At 40.1% G+C, this 22,134-nt stretch overlaps 1 protein-coding gene across 1 annotated transcript; it reads right to left on the bottom strand.

The window, feature by feature from the left end:
- Positions 1–11: 11 nt before the first annotated feature.
- On the bottom strand, positions 12–20,551 carry SNAP23 (synaptosome associated protein 23kDa). Its single transcript, XM_014950205.1, has 8 exons — positions 20,455–20,551; positions 11,066–11,171; positions 10,484–10,525; positions 9,614–9,662; positions 8,964–9,081; positions 5,396–5,548; positions 4,683–4,827; positions 12–2,776 (listed from the first exon to the last, which is right to left on the bottom strand). The coding sequence occupies exons 2-8, from the start codon at positions 11,120–11,122 to the stop codon at positions 2,711–2,713; spliced, it is 630 nt and encodes a 209-aa protein (XP_014805691.1). The 5' UTR covers positions 11,123–11,171; positions 20,455–20,551; the 3' UTR covers positions 12–2,710.
- Between the last annotated feature and the right edge of the window lie 1,583 nt (positions 20,552–22,134).

The following is a 22,134-nucleotide window of genomic DNA, read 5'->3' as shown; positions in this document are numbered from 1 at the left end:
TTTAAAACACATTCAGTTATAAAAGTATGTATTTTTGTGCACAATATATAGTTTTAACAATCAAAAGCAGAAACTGTAAACCATCATTCTTAATAGCATTCAGAAATACGAAGACATACAAGTGTTGATTCCATCCCATAGATACAGAAATTGAAGCATCTATTCTACAGACAACAGTAAGACAATCCAAGATGACGACCACGTTGTTCGCAAAAATAAAGGCACCAACTCCCTCACGGATTTGGCTCTTGCTGCATCAGAAAATAGTATTGATACTCTGCTAATAGTCAAGATGAGAGTCTCAGAAATTATTTCCTTGTGTGGTACTCACTGCAATACTTCCGTTCTGATATACCAATCACAGCATTTTCACAGCCAACATGCTGAGTTGTTGCTAGAGCTCAGGGAAGTGAAGAACATGGACATGTAATGGCAAGGGAGAGAACCATTCCAACGCTTGGAACTTCCAGATGCTACAGAGCAGGTTGCACTACTGTAAGCAGAAAAAGGTAACTACTTTAAATCTTCTGCTCCAGGAGACAATCATAGTTAAATAATGTATACTTTGCTCTCAAAACCAGCAGCAAATATCCCTTCAGTTAACCTAAAGTTTCTAAAAAGGGGGGAAAAAAAAAGTATATAAATACCCTATGATTTCTCATGGAAGCAGTTGTTAGAAGTTTGCTATGCAATGTTCTTAAAAGTACTTCTTTGCTACTTGTGTTTTCAATCGCAATTTAATTTACTAATGGGGTACATAATGAGCTTTTAAAATTCATTAGCTTTCCAACTATTACTGGAAGCCAGACAGAAGCCTACTGCAGTATCCAAGTCCCTTAAAAAGGACTTCACCGTATTCACATAAGACCACTGGCCTATTTATTACATGCAGCAACTCCATCCTTTGGTCAGGTGGTGTGGGGGTTTTTTTTGTGTTTTGTTTTCTTCTTTTGTTTGTGGTTTGTTGTGGGGTTTGTGGTTTTGTTTAGGTTTTTCTTCCTTTAAATGTCAAGTTTTCCTGGGACTGAACTGAGAATATACCAGTAATACTGATTGCATTTCTACTAAAAAGAAAACCAAACACTTAAGACTGTTTGTCTTGCATTTCAGCAAATTAGTGTCATCTCTAACTCTGGAATTCATTATTAATGGCTGCAGGATACTTGTGGACTGTCTTCCCAAAAACACACCCCATAATGCTACTAGTTTTAATTATTCCTCCAATCCATTTGGTTTGAAAATTTTTGTCATCCAACATTGAGCATCAGAGGTTAGTCCAAAGTATCATATTCACCTTTAAGGCATAATCTATTGCTGGGTGGAATTAAAGTTATATAGGTTACTTGCAATTTACTTGCTATAAAAAAATAATCAAGAAAATCCTGGGAATAAATCAAATTATATTACAGTAAAACCAAAATGTTTTTCTTCTTCATAGGAAGAGAGCTTTACCTCACCTGGTCAGAAACTCCTCTATTCTGCAACAGAACAGGAACATTTTAGTCGCAAGCAACCTAGACATGTAAAATTTCTAATTGCCAGTCCCAAAGTCTGCAATAATAAACCAGTCAGGAATCTATTTAGAACTAGTTTATTTAGCACTAGCACTGCTTACTCCAGACTTGTGACAAAGAAGTTTCATAATAAGCTTCTCTGTTTTCAGTAGGTTTAAGAAGCTCCCCCAAAGTCTGAGAGCAAACCCTGCACCAGATCTGAGCCATTAATTTGGACTGAAGAAAGGCATAAACTGGCCTCCAGTGAAAACTGGCCATAATAGAATCCTACATGGGATGCAAGAAAGCTGCATGCTTTTCTACTCAGTTCCTTCAGTTAAGATGCATAATTCAAACATTTAAAAGTTACCTTTTAGATGAGGGGCATAAAATTTTCCATCAAATAAATACTTTAGGGAGATAGCTTTATGTTCTTCTACTCATATGTGCATAGGGTTCAGATCAGGTATATTTACACACAACAAATACTACCAGAACAACACAGCATGATTTACTAGTCATGGCCTCCAAACCGATGTCAATTTACAGTAAAGAAACAGAAACCTTTATAATCTTCCAGTTATCTTATCCTTAAAGTTCCTGTGGCCAGGAAGTGTTTTAAAGCCCTCAACCCATTACTAGTAAGTAGTGGCCTCTTCAGTTCTGTAATGCACAAACTGAACCCCAAACCCATGGTGTGGTTTGGACTGTAAAACTATGGTTAGCCTGTGAGAGATACAAGTCAGACAATATTCACCAAGTCCCTACTTTAGTGAAGACACTCAACTTATGAGGTATTTCAAACAGTGCAAAGTGCCCTCTCCAACTTTCCACAACTGTGAGTTCAGGTTACCCTGCTTGTTCAACTTCAATAAAGGACTGTATTTTGTGTGCAGATAAAAAAAAAAAGAGACTGGGAGGGGGAATAAAACATGCAAGAAGATCCTCAAAGCCATAACACTTTTAGCCCTGAGCAATTTAAAGAAAGTGAAGGCAGATGAGTGGGAGGAAGTTATGTTGGCTGCTTTCTTAGAGTCAAGGCCACATTTACATGAAGCAATAAAAAAAATAAAAAAAGAAAATTAATCCCCTATAGAAAGGGTAATGCTTCATTTTTCCCAGCCCCTCAGATTTCAGAATAGGAGAGGTTTCACAGATCCATGAATACGGTGGCTTGCAGCTGGAGAGACAGTGTCATTGAACAATGACAGCAGGCTTTAATTGTCAATTAGTTTCTTGGCTCTGATGTTGGCTTGCTCAATGCGTTCCCTGTTTGTATCAGCCTGAAAGAGAGAAATTCATAGGTCATTTGCAGACTTCATTCAAAACAATTAAAAAAATTCCAACTGACATGAACTTCTGAATTGCAGGTTATCATCACTGTGGTAGACAAAAGGGGAGCAACTTCTAGAAACTAGGAGAATTCCCCGTCACACACACCCCCCAGCCAGTATATGCTATCAACTTTGGCAGATCCAGAATCAGAAGAAAGTTTTTAGTCTTTAGCTGACCTTCAAAACATACAGCAGCTTGCCTGAGCAAGTCAGGAGGAATATTAACGTCACAAGGGGATAAAAATTCCCTTTCTCCAAGTGTTTAAACATCTTAAGGACCTCTACAGAACAGCTTTGTTGCTATGGACTAGAAGACGTAGTCAAAAGTGACCTAAGGGCATAAAGTCAGAATTATTTTGCTTAGTGCAAGTCCCCAGTTTTCATCCACACACTCTCCAGTGTCCTAGTGTCACAGCAGTATGGCATCTGTAAGAAAAGCACTTTATAATTGCTTTACTATTGTAAAGCACTGAAAGTTAGCCACAGCATCTTGGCTGAACAAGTGTCAGAATACAGTTTTACAGACAGGTATGATAAGGAGCTTCGAAACAATTCCCTGATTATCCAGTCTGCACTGGGGAATGAGCAGGAGGGGTGACAAGCACAAAACTTGCCTCTGCCCTCACCATGAGGAGTGGAACTCCTGATGAGCTCCGTGCCAAGCACTAGCCATTTCATACCTTCATGCTGCAACAGGCTGGGAAGAGGATGTGGCCACTTCAAGCCCTTCCCTCCTGTTCTTCCCTCCCTGCCCTTTGGGTCAAGGGTTGGAGAGGGGCAGGAATTAACTACAGAAAAGTGAGAATCTAACCTGTTAACAACACTCCAACACACTGATCTAACCACTAGACCCTCTAAGAAAAAGCTAGTAACATAGGCTTTTATTTGAGGTTTATTCAGACTAGGAGTCTTGTATAATGCTGCAGGCTACCAAAAATCACCCAGTTAAGCCTATATATTTCCCAGATGAGTTAGAATTTTTTTTTAAATAAAAGCATGAACTCTATTCTCAAGTTAAGCTTAATATTGCTCTTTGTTTCTTTGTATGACACTGTCCTTTGGAGATTTACCCTCAACATTTTGATTTGGTTTCCACACTGTTCACTAGATTTAAAGGCAGTTATCAGCAGAAAAGGATGAATTTGGCATCCTGTCTCAGGATATTAAGTCTCAAAGCCAGGAATTGCACTTTAATTTTAAAGCCATTCTACACATTTATACGATTCATCTGTTTTAGGAAATTAATCTTTAAAGTAATACAATTTTAAAAAATTATAATAAAGATCTTACTAGTGATGACTAACTCCCTGTGCAGATGAGGGTACACCATGTCCCTGTGCACCTACAAAAACTATTATTCCAAAGTTGCACTAGCCCAAATATAAATCTGTCCACAAGAATTAGATGAGTGAATTACCTGTGGGTGGTTTCTTTTTTTTGTCTGGTTGTGGTTTTTTTTTTAAGTTCAATGATTATAGTGACTCTTTAGGAATTCCAGAAGAATCTTGCTACTGTTAAAAATACCTATTCCCAACCACATACAAGATTCCCTGCAATCAACAATCCCCAAGTTACACCTCCAGTAAATTTTGTCCTTTTGATCCAGACAAGTTTAATTGTTTTCAGAGTAAGCAGTGTCCTGTGCTATATTTTTAGGTTTCCTGACACTTGGAATTTTCCACTACATACCCAAACACCAAGATACATCTCTTGTTCAAACCACTGCAACCTAGAGGATGGTGCAATCTTAATGCATATTTACTGCAAATACAGGCAAATAGGACAGTGAGCCCAATGCCTCAACTTCTCAGTAACAACCTCTAAGCTGAAGGCAGAGAACACCTTTGACACTTACCTTTACATTTATCCGATCTATTTGTTTATTCTGGGCATCAATCTCATTGCCCATATCCAAAGCCATGTTTTTCAAATTCCCAAGAATGTTTCCCACTTGAGCAAGATTTTCATCCATTTCATCTTCTCTGGCATCATTTGTTATCCTGTTCAAATGATTAGGACAATGTTTCCAAGAATCAAAAACTTGCTTTTCCCTACTCTGAATTAACTTTAATAGAAATTGTTTCTTGCACAGTTATCTGACACAATGTATTCAAGCCATTTTTTCTCCTTTTAAAAAAAATCTCAGGTATTTCCATGCAAGTGGCCCACCAAAAAAAAGGTACTAAGTTAACTGCTATTACAAAAATAGCCTTGGAATTTAAACTTCCTCTGGTAGCCATTATTTTAAGACACAAGCTGATCTCAAATATACTTTATGACAATAAAAGTCCTTGATATTTTTAACAGTCACCTCAGTAACTGAGCACTAAGCTTTATAGTCCTCTCATCCAGATACCACCACTAAGAATAGAAAAAATGAAAGTACAAGCTGAGCACTACAATACTTGAAGTGCAGGTGTCTGCCACCTGCTTTCCAAGCAGTAACAATTCCTCCAAGCAGCAGTAAAACACCATTTAGCAGCTTCACCTAAAATGCATCCAAAAGAAGCTGACAACTGGTAACTTAGGATTTCTGCATTTGAGATTGAGAAATATGAAGAAGCAAACCTTGTAATATATCCACCACTTGGTCCCCCAGAAGTCTGAGGCTGCTGCCGATTTAGACTTCTTGGTTGCATGGATATGACATGATCTGCTGAGTTCTCCGTTCCATCTCCCCAGGTTGCTCTGTAGGCCTTGCTGGCCTCAAAGTTCTTTGTCCTACTCCGTAAAAATAAGAAATCTGAGCTGCTACATCAGAAATATGGGTTCCTGACTGAGGTTCTGTATTAATCTAAGATTTTCAGAAACATTTGTTGTGTGCCTGAAAAGAGATTAGATTTTCTACAGACAAAGCTTTGTCTATAGACTAGAATTTCTTCTATCAGGATAGTACAATCGTAACTGAATTACTCCAGGGACAGTGATTAATTTGGTCTTAAGCTTTAACACAAGCACAGTAGTTTCCTTAAAGTAATATACTTTACCAGAAGAGGAGAAGCTTATGACAGTAACAGGAAACTCCCACTGTCGTAAGATAAAGTTGTATTTACAACAGGAGTTAGTCTAGAGGCAGAATTAGTTACTTTTGAGGAAAGAAATAGGTATGAAGGAAAAAACTCCCTCAGATACAAAAAGCTACACCACACAAAAAACCTATTCATCTTTACTGGTTTATTTCTCAAAAATTTTCTGTTGCCATGTCTTTCTTTTTAAAGCTAATGTTTCTCAGGTTAATTTTGATTATGAAGTAACAATAATCATGTTTAAATAGCTCCTTCATTCTGCAATTCAATTGTATTAGTGCCATTAAAGCGACAAATCAACTTACCATTGCACTTTTACCACATAATTCAGAAGAGAAAAAAAAATTAAAGAAAGCACACTGACATGAAGCAATTTCAAGAATCACAGACCCATAAAAGCAGGAGGGGAAGAAAATAAAACAGAAAAATAACTCCTGTCAGTTCTCACAAACCCTAAAGAATGTATTTCAAGACGACTATTCTCATGTTCACCTTACTTGCTGGCACTTTCACATTTAAACTAGATAACCCAGACTCCACTGCCACTTTTCTGCTTCTTTAAAAGCCTCTAAAGGGAAATCTGTAGTGTCTTCCAGTACATCTAACTTTACAATTACAGATAATAAATTTCTGTATCTACAGTGCTTTTCAGTAGCACAAATGTTTCACATTTGAAAAGGTGTGAAATTAGCTGTAATGAAGAAACACTCTCCTTATTCTCCTGGCATTTTTGTAATCAAAATGGAAATTACTTTTAACAGGATCTGACCTGTGAAATACAATCCAGTATGAAAACAAAAAGGGGAAGAAATTGAATAATTTGTCTGTTCTCAGCCAGTAGAACCCCCAGTAAATCTAAACCACTCAATTCTAGTTCCTTGTGGATACACAGACTTGGAGACCTCTTTAGGTTTACAACAACTAGATCAAGCATTATTTTTAATCTCATTCATACCAAAGCCACAACAGCAGGAGCTCTTATGTGCTTCTGGATTAGCAAAATCTTAGGTGCCAGAGGTAACTGTGAGGAATTTATTGAACACAAAATAAGTGGCCTGAAGCGTACTTGGGTATCAGAAGTAGACAGCTAGAAACAGAATTGTTGCTCAAACTAAGTGCAGTTAAGAACAAAGCTTCTCACCACCTGATTTTTCAACAGCTCTTTTTCATATTCATGTTTTTCAAATATGTTCCCTTCTCATGTTTCATTTCTGTAAGAGTAAGGCAATTTATACAGCCTGTAAGACCAGCAAGGGTGCAAGCAGTTTCTGATTTCCACAGCTAACACACTCCATAGTAATTGACATTTTCCATTCACATCAGTATTACAACACATCACAGTCACAAGGAGACCTGCATGCAGACATCATGCATGTGCCAGCACAAATCCAACAGAAGCATCACTTCAGACAACATGTTAAATGTACATCAGCACTAGTAAGACTGACCTTGTCCTAAAATCCGCTTTCAGCAGTTAAGTGAATACAGCTTCTTATCCTAGTCTTCATTTTTAGAAAGCAAGAGTCAGTGTTAGGAGAGAATGGAGAAGAAAGAATAGTAAAGACCAGCAAGCAGGTAAATTATCATTAGTACACAGATTATATTAGAAGCCCTGCCGGTATTTTGTGTTTTCACAAAGTTTTTAATAAATACTCTAAACCTAGGAGAAACAAGGAAAGCAATATTTATGTCAGCAAGTGTTCTGATTTAGCTTCATGGAAAAAATGAAGAGTTTCAGAGATAACTGGGTGACAAATAACTGTCAGAAAAATTGATGTACCAGTAGGTATATGAAAGGCATTCACAGTTTCTTCTTCTTCACTGCCCTCTACTTATTTAGTAGATTTTTCTGCACATTACAGCCCATTTTTGCATACAACTATTTCTTTTATTGTTATCTGTGTATCTGGAGGGCCATAAGGGTTCACAAATTCTGAGCCTGCTTAGTGTCAATAAGCTGCTCAGCTTCAGTGAAATAAGACTGTCAACTACAGAAAAAGACTGAGTGTCAAAATGCTCAAAGTCCATCAGCTTGATCAAAGTAACAAAACAGTAAGCACACCTATCCAGAGGTCAGGACAGAAATATCTGCCTTTTCAAGACACTAAAGGTCTAAGACTTTCAACCTTAGAAGCCACATGTATATCTATCCTAAATGATCCTCAAAGTATTAATTGGTTCAATTAGCAGACTCAGCTACACCAAGGAATTTTTACCTAAATTTCTGCTCTGAGTTGAAGGTGTTTTTTTTTTCTCATGCTAAAGTGCTAAAAATGAACAAACACACAACACTATTCACTTCAGTGGTCTCTCTCTTAAAATAAGTTCTTTTTCCTTCACTTGGAAGAACCATGATCACATCCAATTCACCCGAATCAATTTGATACTTTGCTGCTTAAAGATAAAACTAGCACACCTCTAAAAAATAAATATTATTTTCCTTATAATACTGATTTCTGGTCATTGTTTAGACGTTTAGAAGTACAAACCAAGAGCCATACAGAAGATTACATTACTCTTAAGTGACTTGGGTATGGCACCTGTAACACTGGTGTTATAAAGGTACATGAAGCAGGTCTGCAAGAATTTATGTAGTCACTAGTGAAAGACTAAAGCTTTAACACCAATGTCTGTTTTCCTACTCTCTTCGTCCCTAAAGCATGAACGTTTAAGTGCCTAGAGAACCAGTATTACCTTCCTTCTCCAAAACAGAAGTTTTCTTGTTTTTAGTTTAATACAAAAAGTACTTTTGTAAAAAAGTGATTTTTGCAGTAGAGTTTCTAACAGACAGGCACTTACATATAGCTATTTGCACTCCAATTTGGTCTCATCTGTATGGAGTTTGATAGTATTCTACTAAATATAAGCTTTAAGAAGATTAGGGCACAATTGTGCAGGATGTTATACAGCAGCTATGTTTACAGAGAAACGGGCACAATCTATGGTTAGATGCAATTAAGCTTTAGCTACTCTCATACAATTTTAAAAGGGTGCAGCTCTACAAACCAAAACAGTCAACTTTCCTAGAAATTCAGCATTTTTAGATCTCTTTTAGAGATCAACTTCCAGTATAATCTAGAACTTCAGACCCAAGTACCAATTTAACTGACCTGTTACAAGGACAGACACAGAGCCCACAACATTTGTTGAGCTCTGTCAGCGTCTTCTCAGCTTCTCTCATATCCTTATTTATCTGGTCCATGCCTTCTTCTATGCGATTCAGTTGCTCTAGAAGAGAAACAAGTAACTGAATAAACAGATTGGGCGAAGGTGGGGACGGGATATTAACAATTCTTTCAAGCATGAACATACAAGTTTCAGTTCCATCTTTATACCAAGACTAATGCCTGCTTTCTTTCCCACCTTCTGGGAATTTTTTTTATTTTTAGGAAAATTAGTCAGTGATATACAATGATTCAGATTTGTTTACTACATTAAAAATATTTTCCCTATCTTTACAGCAGCAATTCTGTTGCTGCTTTTAGAATAAATGCAGACAGTTACATTCATGCTATGGTGGAAAGGAACAGCTTATGTATCATAAAAGCTGTATTATATTTTAACTAACATGGTCTCTCAGCTACTTTAAAATCTCTTTTAAATACTGCAAACACATGGGAATAGCCAATTAGCAAATCTCATTTTCATATAAGTAGTCTTTAATAAGCCTTCAGTTTCAGCATCAATTCTTGCATGATAATCCTTTTTCTTAGTCATATAATTGATTTTTTCCATTAGAGAGGAAGAAGGAAGAACTCACCTCCCTGTTCATCCAGCATGGTGATAGTTTTGATGCCAACATCCTGGGACTACAGAAATAAATTTATTTGCAGATACAAAACCAGATTTCAATACATCAATGCAAAATCAGAAGGTTTCTATAGAAGATTTGATAAGCCAACCAAGTTCATATTAAAACACTGTGCTAGGAATAACTTCCTTAGTAAAGCTATGCTAAATTTCAAATTAGATCCTATGTCAGGCTGATAGCTCACCTGTTAACCTATCTCAATTAGTGGGGGTTTTGGTCAGGGTTTTGTTTTCTTTTTGCATTACAACAAGATGATCAAATTTATTGTAATATTCATTACACTATGAAAGTGTCAAGCTAAAAAAGTAGATGTAGCTGTGCCTTGTTTTGAAAAGTTCCATTTACTACGGTGTAATTAGAACTACTTTTGTTCAGAATCAAAAGCAGTCCTACCTTCTACTACCCCACCCAACTGAGTCCTACCCTCCTCCTCAAAGACATTTTCACACTGCTCCCAGGCAAAATGAGCTAAATGACAAATGGAAAATATTACAAGAAGCAAGTGATGCAGCAGCCAAAGCCATAACTGACCGGCACAGAAGACTTTTTATAACTGATGTGTAACATTTGGATATTAGGCCATTTTGCTTAAGAGGAAAAAAGGTAGAAAGGCATCAATATTGATCCTCTGTGATCTGACTTTACATAATGTGAAAAACAGTAGGTTTAAGTCATTACAACTCTACTACTGAATTAAACTAGCAACTTCAAATATTGAGAAAGACAAAAAAGTGATTAAGATCACTTTGTGATAGTTAACATGCTGCTGCTTATACTTAAATTAATAAATCCCCGGGGAATTCAAAAGCTTTTCCTTACCTCGATGGCCAAGCCAAGTATCCTCCTTGTGCTTTCCAAAGACTAGAACGAGAATTTTAAAATGAGTGTGTTAACAATATAGATCAGTGTCTGAAAGTCATCTTTACCAGCTCATTGCAGTAAGGCAACTAGTATACAAAGGTCCATCAGCCTGTCTATATGTGATACCTGCTACAATTCAGTCATAGCAGCAGCAGAGCTTTTTTTCAGTAGCTAGTAAATCTTTGGGTTTTAGTACTTACTTATCACATTGGAAAGTCATCATAAAGGAAAATATATTCATTGAATTCTAGTCAAATAAAAGAAGTCAACACAAGAATAGTGTAGGTAGCCAGACTGCATTGTCTCAGTAATCAGGACTGGGTGATCAGTACACGGTCACATAGGTGGCTTTACTGTTCAGAAGTTTAAACTCATTCTTAATTTTAGGAGTAGTCTTCAGTCCAGTATTTACCAAGTAAAGTGAGAGCATGAGGCTATACCTTTGCAGAATCACCACCCCAGACTGTCTTTATTTTTAGAAAATACTGTAATCTTGGCAGGTAAGTACTGTAATCCCAGATGCCTTCCTATAATATTTACCTCATCAGTGACCTGGTTGGCCCTCAGCTGAATTTCTTCGGGTGATAGTTCAGCCATGATGAGGAACTATTTCTTGTAAGTAATCAAGTTAAAGACAATCTTCCCCCTGTAACAAGAGATACCAGGTAAGCATCAGAACCTAGAAGACATATTGAAAGCCTGTATATATACTGCTTAGTACAACACCTGGTTAGGACTAGAACGCACTAGAAGAATTATTCAGCTGATACGACATAACTGAGGACCTAAGAGAAATGCAGGAACGATCAGTATGTGAAATAGTTTCCTTTCCAAGAGTTGGCTTCCTAAACATTTTTGGAAAATACTATCTATTGTTAGGTAAGGTAAAAAAAATCAGGAAATGAAGTCTTAAAATAAAAAGCTTCTCCGTGTTTAAAAAGCACATTGCTTTATCCAGTAATCCAGAAAGAAATTCATTAAGGCATTTAAGTTACTAGAGTAAGCTTTAAGTGTTCTTCCCCTTCCCTTTGAGGGATTTCAACAGACAGAAGGGGAAACACTTTCGCAGACCAACCAACGCCCAAAACGATTCCAGTAACACCCTAAAAATAGTTGTTCTTATGTATGGTGAATCCCTCAAATGCAAAAGGATCTGCAAAAGTTTCAGATCTTATGCCTGCAACTCTAGCAAAGGTTTTCAAATCTACCTCATAATAAGGATAGGCTCAAGATTTTCATAAATGAAGTCCCAACACACCAGATTTAACTTTTGCTATAAACAGGAGATATTTTTGCACAAAGACACAAGAGAAAAAAGTAAACGCACCAATATGCACACTCTCATCAGAGCTGGCCTTTCTACTAAGAATCACACATTTTGTTAGAGGGATGGTAATAAAGCTGGCACTCCTAGCAATGGGAAAACAGGGCTCCCAGGCTGTAAGGAAACTTAATGAGACAGCACATAACCTGAGCAATAAGAGGATATTTTAAAATGAATTTCCCCCTTAACTTTAAATTAATCTTTGCTCTTTCACATGAGTAGCTTCCACTTAAGTTTACGTTATCCAGTGAGATCACTCCAACATCTTGCTTAACAGAACTACATTCCATTCTTCCCCTACAAGATCAGTATTTTAGAAGACATAACAGTAGTAACTGCTCCTAGAAGGGCAAATCAATGCAGATTCACTCAGCTGTTAGCTAGAGAACGGATGCTGTCCATAGCTCCTTGCAGGAATCATGTGTACCTGAGGGCAAATTGAAATCAAGACACTTTTACACCTGAAGTACTTCAGAATTCAGAGAATACTTCAGCAAGTCTGGTCTTATTACCTAACATATATAACATATATAACATCCATATGAGGACCTAGAGGAGGTTTTTCTAAGTACCTGTCAACACCAGCTTGTCTAATTTTTTAAAATGATGGCAAAAGCTCTCACACAAGGCCTCCAGTAGCTCAGTTTGCAGTACTCTAATTTCATTATGTAATCAGTGACTTATTTTCATTAACTGGTTTAAGCTCCTTTCACAAAGTCTATTTAGGGCAGCTCAGTCTGAACTTTGAACTTGGGAATGCCCTTCAAGCTGTTTTGCAAAGCTAGGGACAAGTAAAGCAAGGACAGGGAAGAAAGGACCCATTTTCACTGAATTAGATTAAGCACAGGAAAATCATATCTAACTAGTTCTTTGGGTAAAGACCTCACACTTACTTAATATTCAGAAACACGACGACATTTCAATTTTATAGTTGCTCTGAAAAGAAAGCAATATCTGGTTTACTGTATTTGTTGCAGGTTTGGCCAGCCTTTCTCTACTTTGGGTGTCACAGCGTCAGGTACTTCTGCAGCTTGAAGCCATAATACATGTCTCATCTTGGACAGCAAAAGGGCTATCATATCCCCACCCTACGAATACAGCAGCTTCCCAAGAATCCAACAGCAATTGCATAACGGGGCCGGAAACGCAGCTGTATTCCCAGAGCGAGCCGGAGATGTCTTTTTCAGCAGCCCTGGTGTCCTGCTTCCTTTTGCAGCCGCGGGTTCGGCCTCCCCAGGAGGTCACACACCAGCACAAGCACAACTGCTGGCCCAGTGACATAACCCTGGCCCAGAAGCTGTCTCTGAGTGACCCCAGGGCTATACTGAAGCCAGCGCTGCACACTACAATACCGGCTTCTTTGCTTTTGAGGCAAGGGCAATTCTCTGGCATGCATAAGGATTCGTTTCTAAAATAAGTCTTAAATGGGTAATAACACTTACCTTCGAACAGATGTTTGCAAATACATTATACTACTACTTTCACATCGAGAAAGGACCCAAAATCTGAAGAAGGTACATATACTTTATCAGGCCAGTTACTGAGTTTTGTTTCATTGAATATACTGCCAGAATGAATTTCATTGAACAGACTATTCATGGAGAAACCATTGAAAAACAAACCAGCAGCAAGACTGAAAAAGGAGAAGGAAGGAGACAACAGCCACCTCCCAAGCTAGTAATTCATGGTGGTACAGTTTGGAAGGTAACATATCACTGGAAGCTGACAGTCATGAATTTGACAGTCGTGAATTAAGTTCAGGACTGAAGCTCACGTACTCTATACTAAATTCACCCTGGCTAACAACTGCGATATTAATAAAGTCCTATGAAAGGTAATGCCATGTTGAAATCTGATAGTACTTACATGAAGAGACATAGCAATTACATGAAGTAACTCCTTCATGTACTGTCAGCTATCAGACTATTCCCCTCTCCACCTTTGTCCTGTCTATGTTAGCTCATGAAGGAACTAGCAATCCATTATTTGACATAAGTTAGTAATAACACACTAAACCAGGAAGTGTCTGAAGTTGCATTTGACACCAGGCAATGGCTTGAGAACACAAGCACTTGCCACTGAACCTACCAGTTCTGAGCTGCGAGAGCAGCTTTGCTTTCCCTTGGCTTCCTCACAGCCTCCTGAACAAGTCCATTGCCAGACAGCAAGTTCTATGGGAACTCACAGCATTCCTCCCACTTACCCCCTAAATTGATGCTATTGGGTCTTGAAACTGTTTATGAATCTACCTAACACTGAAGAAATTCAGCTGCAAGATAGGAAGGAAAAAAAACCCTCCTACGCAGCAGATATCCATAATACAGAGCAAAACACTTACTTCCACAATTCCTCAAAGCTGAGGTCTGCACATGCTTATCTTGTGATGTTCATATTTGGACACTTGTAGTGTTCTGCCTCTTGCGAGATGAAAACATAATCTGAAGCAATAGTTCAGATGTTCAATTTACAACTGCTAGGATAACTGACCTATGTGGAAGGATGCTAAATAAAACCACTCGGAACACTTGGTTAAGAGACAAATGTTCTGACAATCTTTTATCACTGATAACAGGGTACAGCTACTTGATGGCCTTTTCTGATCATTTCTTGATGTCTTATGTCACCTCAAACAGTGACAGAACAGTTTTTTTCCTCTAGACTTCCCAGCAAGCTTACCTGCCTTCACTTTTCAGCCATTGCCATTAGAGCTATGTAAAACAATACAGCATCTCCTTTTTAAGGCAGGCTTAAGAAAGCATGCTCTTTGAACTGGTTTGATTACAGTATCTGTTTAAAGCTGAAAATGCATTAAACTCCACAAAGCCATAGCTTTACTCCCGTTAGTCTGTCCAACTCAGTTGGCCAGCACTGCTTTCGTAAACACACACACAACCTGCCCAGCCACTCTGCAGGGGAAGAAAAGAGACATTCCCTAGGCAGGAACAAGAAGACATCTCACCATACAGCATTTTGTAACATCCAAAAATGCACACAGGAGCAATTGAGAAGAAACTAAACATTTCCAGAAAAAGCCTGTTTCCAACAATACACGCTTGATAGCTGCATGTCTAACTGGAATAGCTGGAACATAGCTCATCCCTGTATTGCAAGGTATCTCTAAAGAAGTTAGAATACCCAAGAGGAGGCCATTTGTATTGAAATAACTTGGCTATTCCAACAGAACACAGCATACATACATAAAGAAGAAATACTCATTCCTCTGTCTTTCTGCCTAGGAACCAGAAAACACCTGCTGAGGTATCTGGCTCTTAAATTAATGGTATATGACAAAATTACTTTATATCCAAGACATTAAGATTCCTCAATAAAGACAAAATATTCAGTGAGAAGATACCTGACATGGCTAAAGTGTTCCTGGCATGTATTTTTATTATCATGTAAGACCTGCTAAGGCAAGCATTTATTTTAATATCAATGTTCAATGTCCATTTCCTTTGCTTTCCCTCTCCTACCACTTAAAAAGCCCTAGCCACAAAATAACCAAAATAAAAAAAGAAAAATAAGTCTACAAAGAGACTTCTTAATAATATTACAGCAATTTCAGTTTATTTTCTCTCTACAGTGGTAAGTTTTAAACAAGAAACTAATGTGCCTGAATACAAATTAGAATTCCTTTAAAGAAGGATGTAATGTCAGCTGTATTTACTTTTTGTTATCAGAAAGTATTCTGCAGTATTTACCGGGTCACCAGACTGCACGGATTAAACACATTTAGTGCAACTCCCCCTCTACCCCTTGAGAAACTGGAATTTTTAACCCTTCTACCCAAGAAAACCTGGCACCTACAAACTATGCAGGATTAAGCTCGCTACAAAAATACATTTTCTTGAAGCAATGGGCCTCATGAAACTTTTCTACCAGGAAACTTAGAAGGCTACAAGATATTCTTAATCTTAACTATCACTCTCTCATAAAAAGGAAGATTCATCAGGAAAAAAGAGCAGCAAGGAAATAAATCGAGGGCCTGCAAATCATAAGAACTGGTCTTTTCTGCCATGTTGTACTGTGGAGATTGTGAGCACAGAAAAAGTTCTTTGGAATTCCAATTCTGACCACAAGCTTTAGGTAAGATTTTTCTCTTCACAAGACTACTCATATTGTGCTAAGCCATCCAATAAGATCACTATTATAACGCATATTAAAATTAGGATATTACTCTCCAAGCCAGTTGAGGACGGATTAGACTTAAGTTACTTCTACCCCTTAGACAAGAGGAAAAATGAGATAAGGAAAATAAACTTAGGTCTGCACAGGCTTTTCCCCCCTACTTACTATGCATTTAGTCATGGCTCCAAAAAACCCTGAAAAATCTTCAGTTCTCTCTCCTACATGAAATCATTAGGTTGGAGATGGCTGAAGGAAAGACACAGCGAAGGTGATCTTGCAGAACCGTTTAAAAACTCAAGGTGTGTCCAAGGGACATGACAGGTGCTTTTGGGCTGATGGTGCCAGATCCTTTCAAAGCATCGTTGCCTTAGAGATCTTAATTTGCTGTCACAAATATAGCAGCTGAAGCATTTCAGTAAATTCTTTGTTTTGAAAAAAACTGAAGGTGACAGATTGATACAAGCTATGGCTATGCCTGCATTAGCAGTAGGATGATCCTGGGATAGCACAGTGCAAGTCTTTGTTTGGGCAAAGTACTGCTCACGTTACTACAGTTCAGTATTTAACCAGAGTTCTGCCCCAACCCCAATTACTGAATTGAGAGCTAATGCTTGCCAAGCCATATCTTTCATAAGACCAAGTGCAATAGAAGCAGTGGCCTACTGTCTGCATGTAAGTCTCCAAGTTTAGCTTCCTGATCACAAGCAGGTAATTTAAGACAGCATCATTTCATCCAACAGCAGCTCTCTGGCTGGGATTCCCTGACAACAGGCACATTAAAGACTTCAGGGGAAAAAAAAAAAAAAGCATTTGAATGGACAGAGGCTCAAGATCAAAGCACTGTTTTATGCAGCCAGCTACAGCATAGTCATCTTTGGCACCCATCTACCCAGAGCACACAGTAAAAAATTACCATGAACTCTTTCTCTGTTGTATCCGTCATTGGTCTAAGATACTCCTCTGCACAACCACATTTTCTTCCTTACAAGTGTTTGTTTTTTTTCATTCAGAATTACTTGTAAACTGGATGCCAGCTATTTATGCCAACACTCAGTTTCTTATGTAAACAAGTTTCAAAAGCCATTAAAAAAAGTGAGGTTTATAGTCTTTTCAAGGGTTTCTCAATCCCAGTTCTCTTCAGAGGCATATAAGACACTTTCAGGTAATACAGCTAGAGTAGACAATTTACATGCTGTTTGAATATGCTTTTCAGCACTAGCTGAGAAGCAATTCTAAGGCTTATTAGCTCTAGGAGAAAAGAAAATTTACTCTCTTCTTTTACAACAGCTATGGCATATTCAGGCTGTGCTATCCAAAGCACTCAAAACCCATAGGAATTTTTTGTCTTAACGATCTTTGTGAATTTGAACCAATTACATGGTACCACAAGGCCTAATAAAGTGCTTGCTCAACTGCAGCTACACAGTCTGTACGTGGAAAGGACTGTAGGCAGAAGAGGCTGTCAAAAGTGACAATTTTTCTTCAACCAGACAGGTCTACTCACAGACCAATAAGCTGTTCTGATCATAAAGTGCTTGCTCAACTGCAGCTACACAGTCTGTACGTGGAAAGGACTGTAGGCAGAAGAGGCTGTCAAAAGTGACAATTTTTCTTCAACCAGACAGGTCTACTCACACCAGACCAATAAACTGTTCTGATCGTCTGCACTTTCACCACCCAACTTGAACAGCCATAAGGTTTTGTCCGGCACCTCTGGCTGACATGCAGCCATTCTGTGCATCTGACTGACTGAATGCCCTTCAGAAATCTGTCATACGTCCATCACATTCACTAAATATCATAGATTAATTCCCCACCATTTGGGGGTCCTCTATTTGAACCTAGCCCCTTCTCTGTCAAGTGTCGCATATAACCAATATCACATAGTTTTCTTCCTCTTCCACTGATAACTCTAAACTAGAAGTTAAGTACAAATGTTTCCTTTTTTTTCTGTTAACGATATTTTGGTAACATCAATAACACACAGCAGGCTGTACCTTGGTGCCTGGTTCCATAAATGGAGAATAAGTAAGAGGCTCACAGTTTTCTTGTGAGTAACAAGTAAAGTGAGAGAAGAAGAAATCGGCATAATACTTTTGGCCATGGAAGACAAGAGCTGTGAGAGCTGGAAGTTAGTATAAGATTATCTCTTTAATGCCAAAACCGTAAGGTTTATTAAGTCTGCCTTCTAGAATAATTTCTTTCTTTCTCTCAAAAGAGCTATTTGCATGAAAACCACATAACTTCTACAAAGTGTTGTAGCAGAACTCTAATGCTTACATCTTCATGTTGTTTTCCTCTTCAAAAATCTAGTAAAAGTTTTTGGCCGCCAGGACTAAACGCAGCAGAGCTGAATGGAAAACTTTCATACATGTATGTCCAAGTTACTATTCTTTATAAAGTCATGATATAAAAGAATTCTACCCTTTCTATTTGCAAATAACTACATTTGACTACCTCTTCATTTCAGATAAAAAACAGAAAGAGAAATAATTGTACTTTATCCTTTTAACATAAACTACTAGTAAGAATACTAAAGTATTAAACCTTAAAATACTACAATTCCCAGTTCGCTAGTTCTTTCCTTGGATGTTTCCTATACATACCAGGGGGAAAAAAAACCCCAAACTTTAAATAACAGCTACTAACCAATACATGTAAAAGTATCATTGAGCAATGCAGCCTATGTCTTCTTCTGGGTAATTTTACCACAAAGGTAGGAACTAGGAGATGACACAACCCTGCTGTTGCAGCAACTGACTGAAAGCCAGTATCTCACGAGCTATACTTTTAGCCATCAGCAAATTGGTACAGCCTCAGGTGATCATGGATGCTCTCCCAGTTCCTTCTTTTGTGAAGCAAGCTGTTGCCTTCTCCAAAGATAGAAAAATTCATGAAACAATATTCTTACAAAAATGTGAATGTTATTTATGAAATTTCTGTGCATTCTTGCAAAGATTAAAAATTAGAGAGTTTACAAATTAGATGGCTTTGGACCAAGGGCTGGGTGGTTTTTTTTTGTTCTTTCAAGTTCTTCTTATCACTAATGTAGAAGTAGTTGTGTTTTTTTTTAAAACCCTTCCTTAACACAAACAGTTATTCTACTTGCTAGCTGAAATTCAGCCCAGCTAGTGGAGGGTGGTACACGCTATCAGCACCAGAATGTACTTCTCCATACGATTAGGCCTACAAGATAAATGAATAAAGCATCTGTGACCCTGGGGAATGAGGCAAGGACCCAAGAACAAGACACTACTCTGCATGCTTCCTGCGTTCTCTTATCAGCTTCCTGAACACACTGCACAGAGGCGATAGCGCAAAGAATAGGCGCTAGCAATGCCACCTCCTCTGTGCAGGGCGTTCAGTTCCATACTCATCTCAACAATTCATTTTTGTCCCTGGAAAAGCCCCGTGATATCTCTTCTAAATCAGTTACTGGCCAACACAAATGAGCAATCAACCCTAGACCCACATACAGACCACAACAGATCTCATTTCTTCTAATGAAACACACTGTGCTATTTAAAAAGTTACTTCAAAAACTGCAGAGCGGAGGAGGTCAGGCACATAATTGGTTACTAGACTGTCAGTAAGCAATTAATTGCTCAAGTCAATGAATCAAGCAATTGGCATCATAGGAGGCTTTTCCTTTGTCCCTAAATACCTTCCTACATAGCTGTTTCCTCTGCAGCACAGAATCAGGTTTGTTTATGAAGAAGTAAAGCAACACCCAGCTGCTTCGTTCTGAATGCTGAATATTTATCTACTGCCCTTTTTAAGAGAGTGAAAGAAGAGGAAGGCAAATAGAGAAGTTGCATAAAAAAAAAATTTCCGAAGTTTGTTGATTTGCTCATGTTGTCAAGTCACATTGTATCGACTGGATAACCTCCATCGTGCGGAGCAAAAGTGAAAGCGAGGGGAAGGAAAAAAAAAAACCAAAAGTGACTAATAAAGCTGACTCTTCATTACCTTCCCAGAAATGCCAAGGGCACCCAGATGCGCGGTGAGGAGAAGCACAAAAGCACAGCTTACTTTTGATGCCTACTGCTCACTACGCACCACAACAGCATCTCCCCAATTAGTCCAGAGGCAGCAGGGCACCACGCCAGCCTAGGAAGGGGTAGCCAGAGGAGGCTTTGCTCCCGTACCCTAGGAGCGGCCCGGCAGGGCGCCTCTCCCCCAGCCGGCAGGCAACACCTGGGCGCCCCTCGCAGGGGAGGGCCGGCCAAGGCCTCCAAGCACACCCGGGGACGGGGGCGGCCCATGGCCGCGGCTCCAAGGGCCTTCCCCCAGACCCGCACCCGGCCGCCCCGTTACCCCAGAGCCGAGGCAGGGCGGCCCAGGCTGGGCCCCCACGGTGCCGAGCCGAGCCCGCCCCGCCCGGGGCGCTACGCGGCAGGGAGGCGCCCACAGACCGGATCCCCCAGCCAGCTGCCCCCGCCCGGAGCGCGGAGAACTCCAGCCACCGTACACCTACCGGCACCACCGACCGCCGCTCCCTCACACCCCACCGGAGCCGAGCCGCCGCCGAGTCGAGCCGAGCCGCCCCTTTAAGAGCCCATCTCCCGCCTGTCCCCCGCCGCCACCCGACAGCGCCTCACCGCCCGGCCCCCCGGAAGCGGGAACCAGCACCGCCCAGCGGGCCCCGCCACTCCCAACATGGCGGCGAAGAGCAGACACCCCCGGGGCGGGCAGGGCGGAGCGGCGGGTACACCCAACATGGCGCCCGGGACACCCAACATGGCGCCCCGTACACCCAACATGGCGCCCGGAGAGAGCTTGCGCGCATGCGCCGCGGCCTCGCGCGGTTCCCTGTGTGGGCACTGGGTCAATAGTGGGGTTCATGACAAATATCCCTGCTTAAACCCGTGGGGCTCTCCTCAGGGTATCCTGGCCTGAGAAACACAGGGCTAATTTATAATGCCTGGAAAAAACGTGCTTTTAGGAGACCCCAGTGCCTGAATTTGTGAAAATACCTACTTTCTAGCCAGCTGTGGTGTGTGGGGTTCAAGGTCTGGGCGTTTCTGGGCCTTGCCAGGTGCGAGGATGAGGAGGAGTGAGACCTGGGCACTTGACCTAAGCTGCCCAACAGGATTGTTTCATACCATAAACGTCGCATTCTATAGAAATTACAAAGTTTGCCAAGAAGTTCTCTCTCACCCTGGATGGTGGCAGTCCAGGGAAGTTCTTGCCCCGTGCTGGACCCCTTCCTCCAGACCCCATAGTGCTCTCAGTGCCCCACATCTGCTGTCCCCAGCTGTGAGTGCACAGATTCCTTCTCATAGAATAGGCTGCGTATAATCCTTGTATGTTTTACATCAATACAGGATCAATATTGGTTCTTTAGTATTATCAATGTTACTTAGCTAGTCTTATTCTATTAAATCTGTTTATATTTCAGCCCTCAGGTTTCCTTGTTTTTCCCAATTCCCCTTCCTGAAGGGAGTGGGGAGGGGTCACACATAGAATAATTGTCTAACCAACAACAAATTGTTGTGGGTTCCTCAAACCGTACCACCAGGTGAGTTACTCTCTATAAAGAGGAAGTGTGTGGGCCCCTCTGCTGTTACCAGAGAAGGAGACTAGAAAGGGAAAGATGCCATTTGGCATTGCAGACCTTGTCTGTTGCGGCTTAGCCAGTGAGCCTTTCCTGAGGTGCGTTCCTTCTCAGGTGTGGGTCACTTCTTCCCTGTTGGGGCTGCCATTCAGATCACGAACCTGCTGTCAGGCTGCTAACTCGGAGTGGTGCCAGGAGCTCTTGCAGCATCGAGGCCAGAGGCAGTTTGTGCGGCTCTTTACGTCTGTCTGAAGTCCTTCACACCGCTGTGGCCTCGCAACCCGACCTTGGTTTCCCTTCTCTGCGGATGCTTGAGCTTCTTAAAAGTCCCCAGTGGATTAAGGCATACTGCACAGCCCGGGCATGAGCACATGGACTTCACCTTCTGTCCTTCAGATAGCTCCTGGAATGGATTTTCCAGCCGCAGCCACCCGGGCCCAGCACCATGTCCTGGGTGGCTTCTTGCTGCTGAGGTACCTGTGGTTTTCAGGGCCAGCTTTGTAGAGCGGCAGCACGTGGCACGATGTTCATAGCGCTATACTAACACAAATAATAGCGCTTCTTAGTATTATGGGTTGGTAAATGCCCCTATCCGATGGG

Source organism: Calidris pugnax, unplaced genomic scaffold (assembly GCF_001431845.1).
Source record: "Calidris pugnax isolate Ruff unplaced genomic scaffold, ASM143184v1 scaffold68, whole genome shotgun sequence".
NCBI classification, from domain to species: Eukaryota; Metazoa; Chordata; class Aves; order Charadriiformes; family Scolopacidae; genus Calidris; species Calidris pugnax.
Note: the sequence above shows the minus strand (reverse complement) of the source record. Positions and strands in the feature narration are given on the sequence as shown.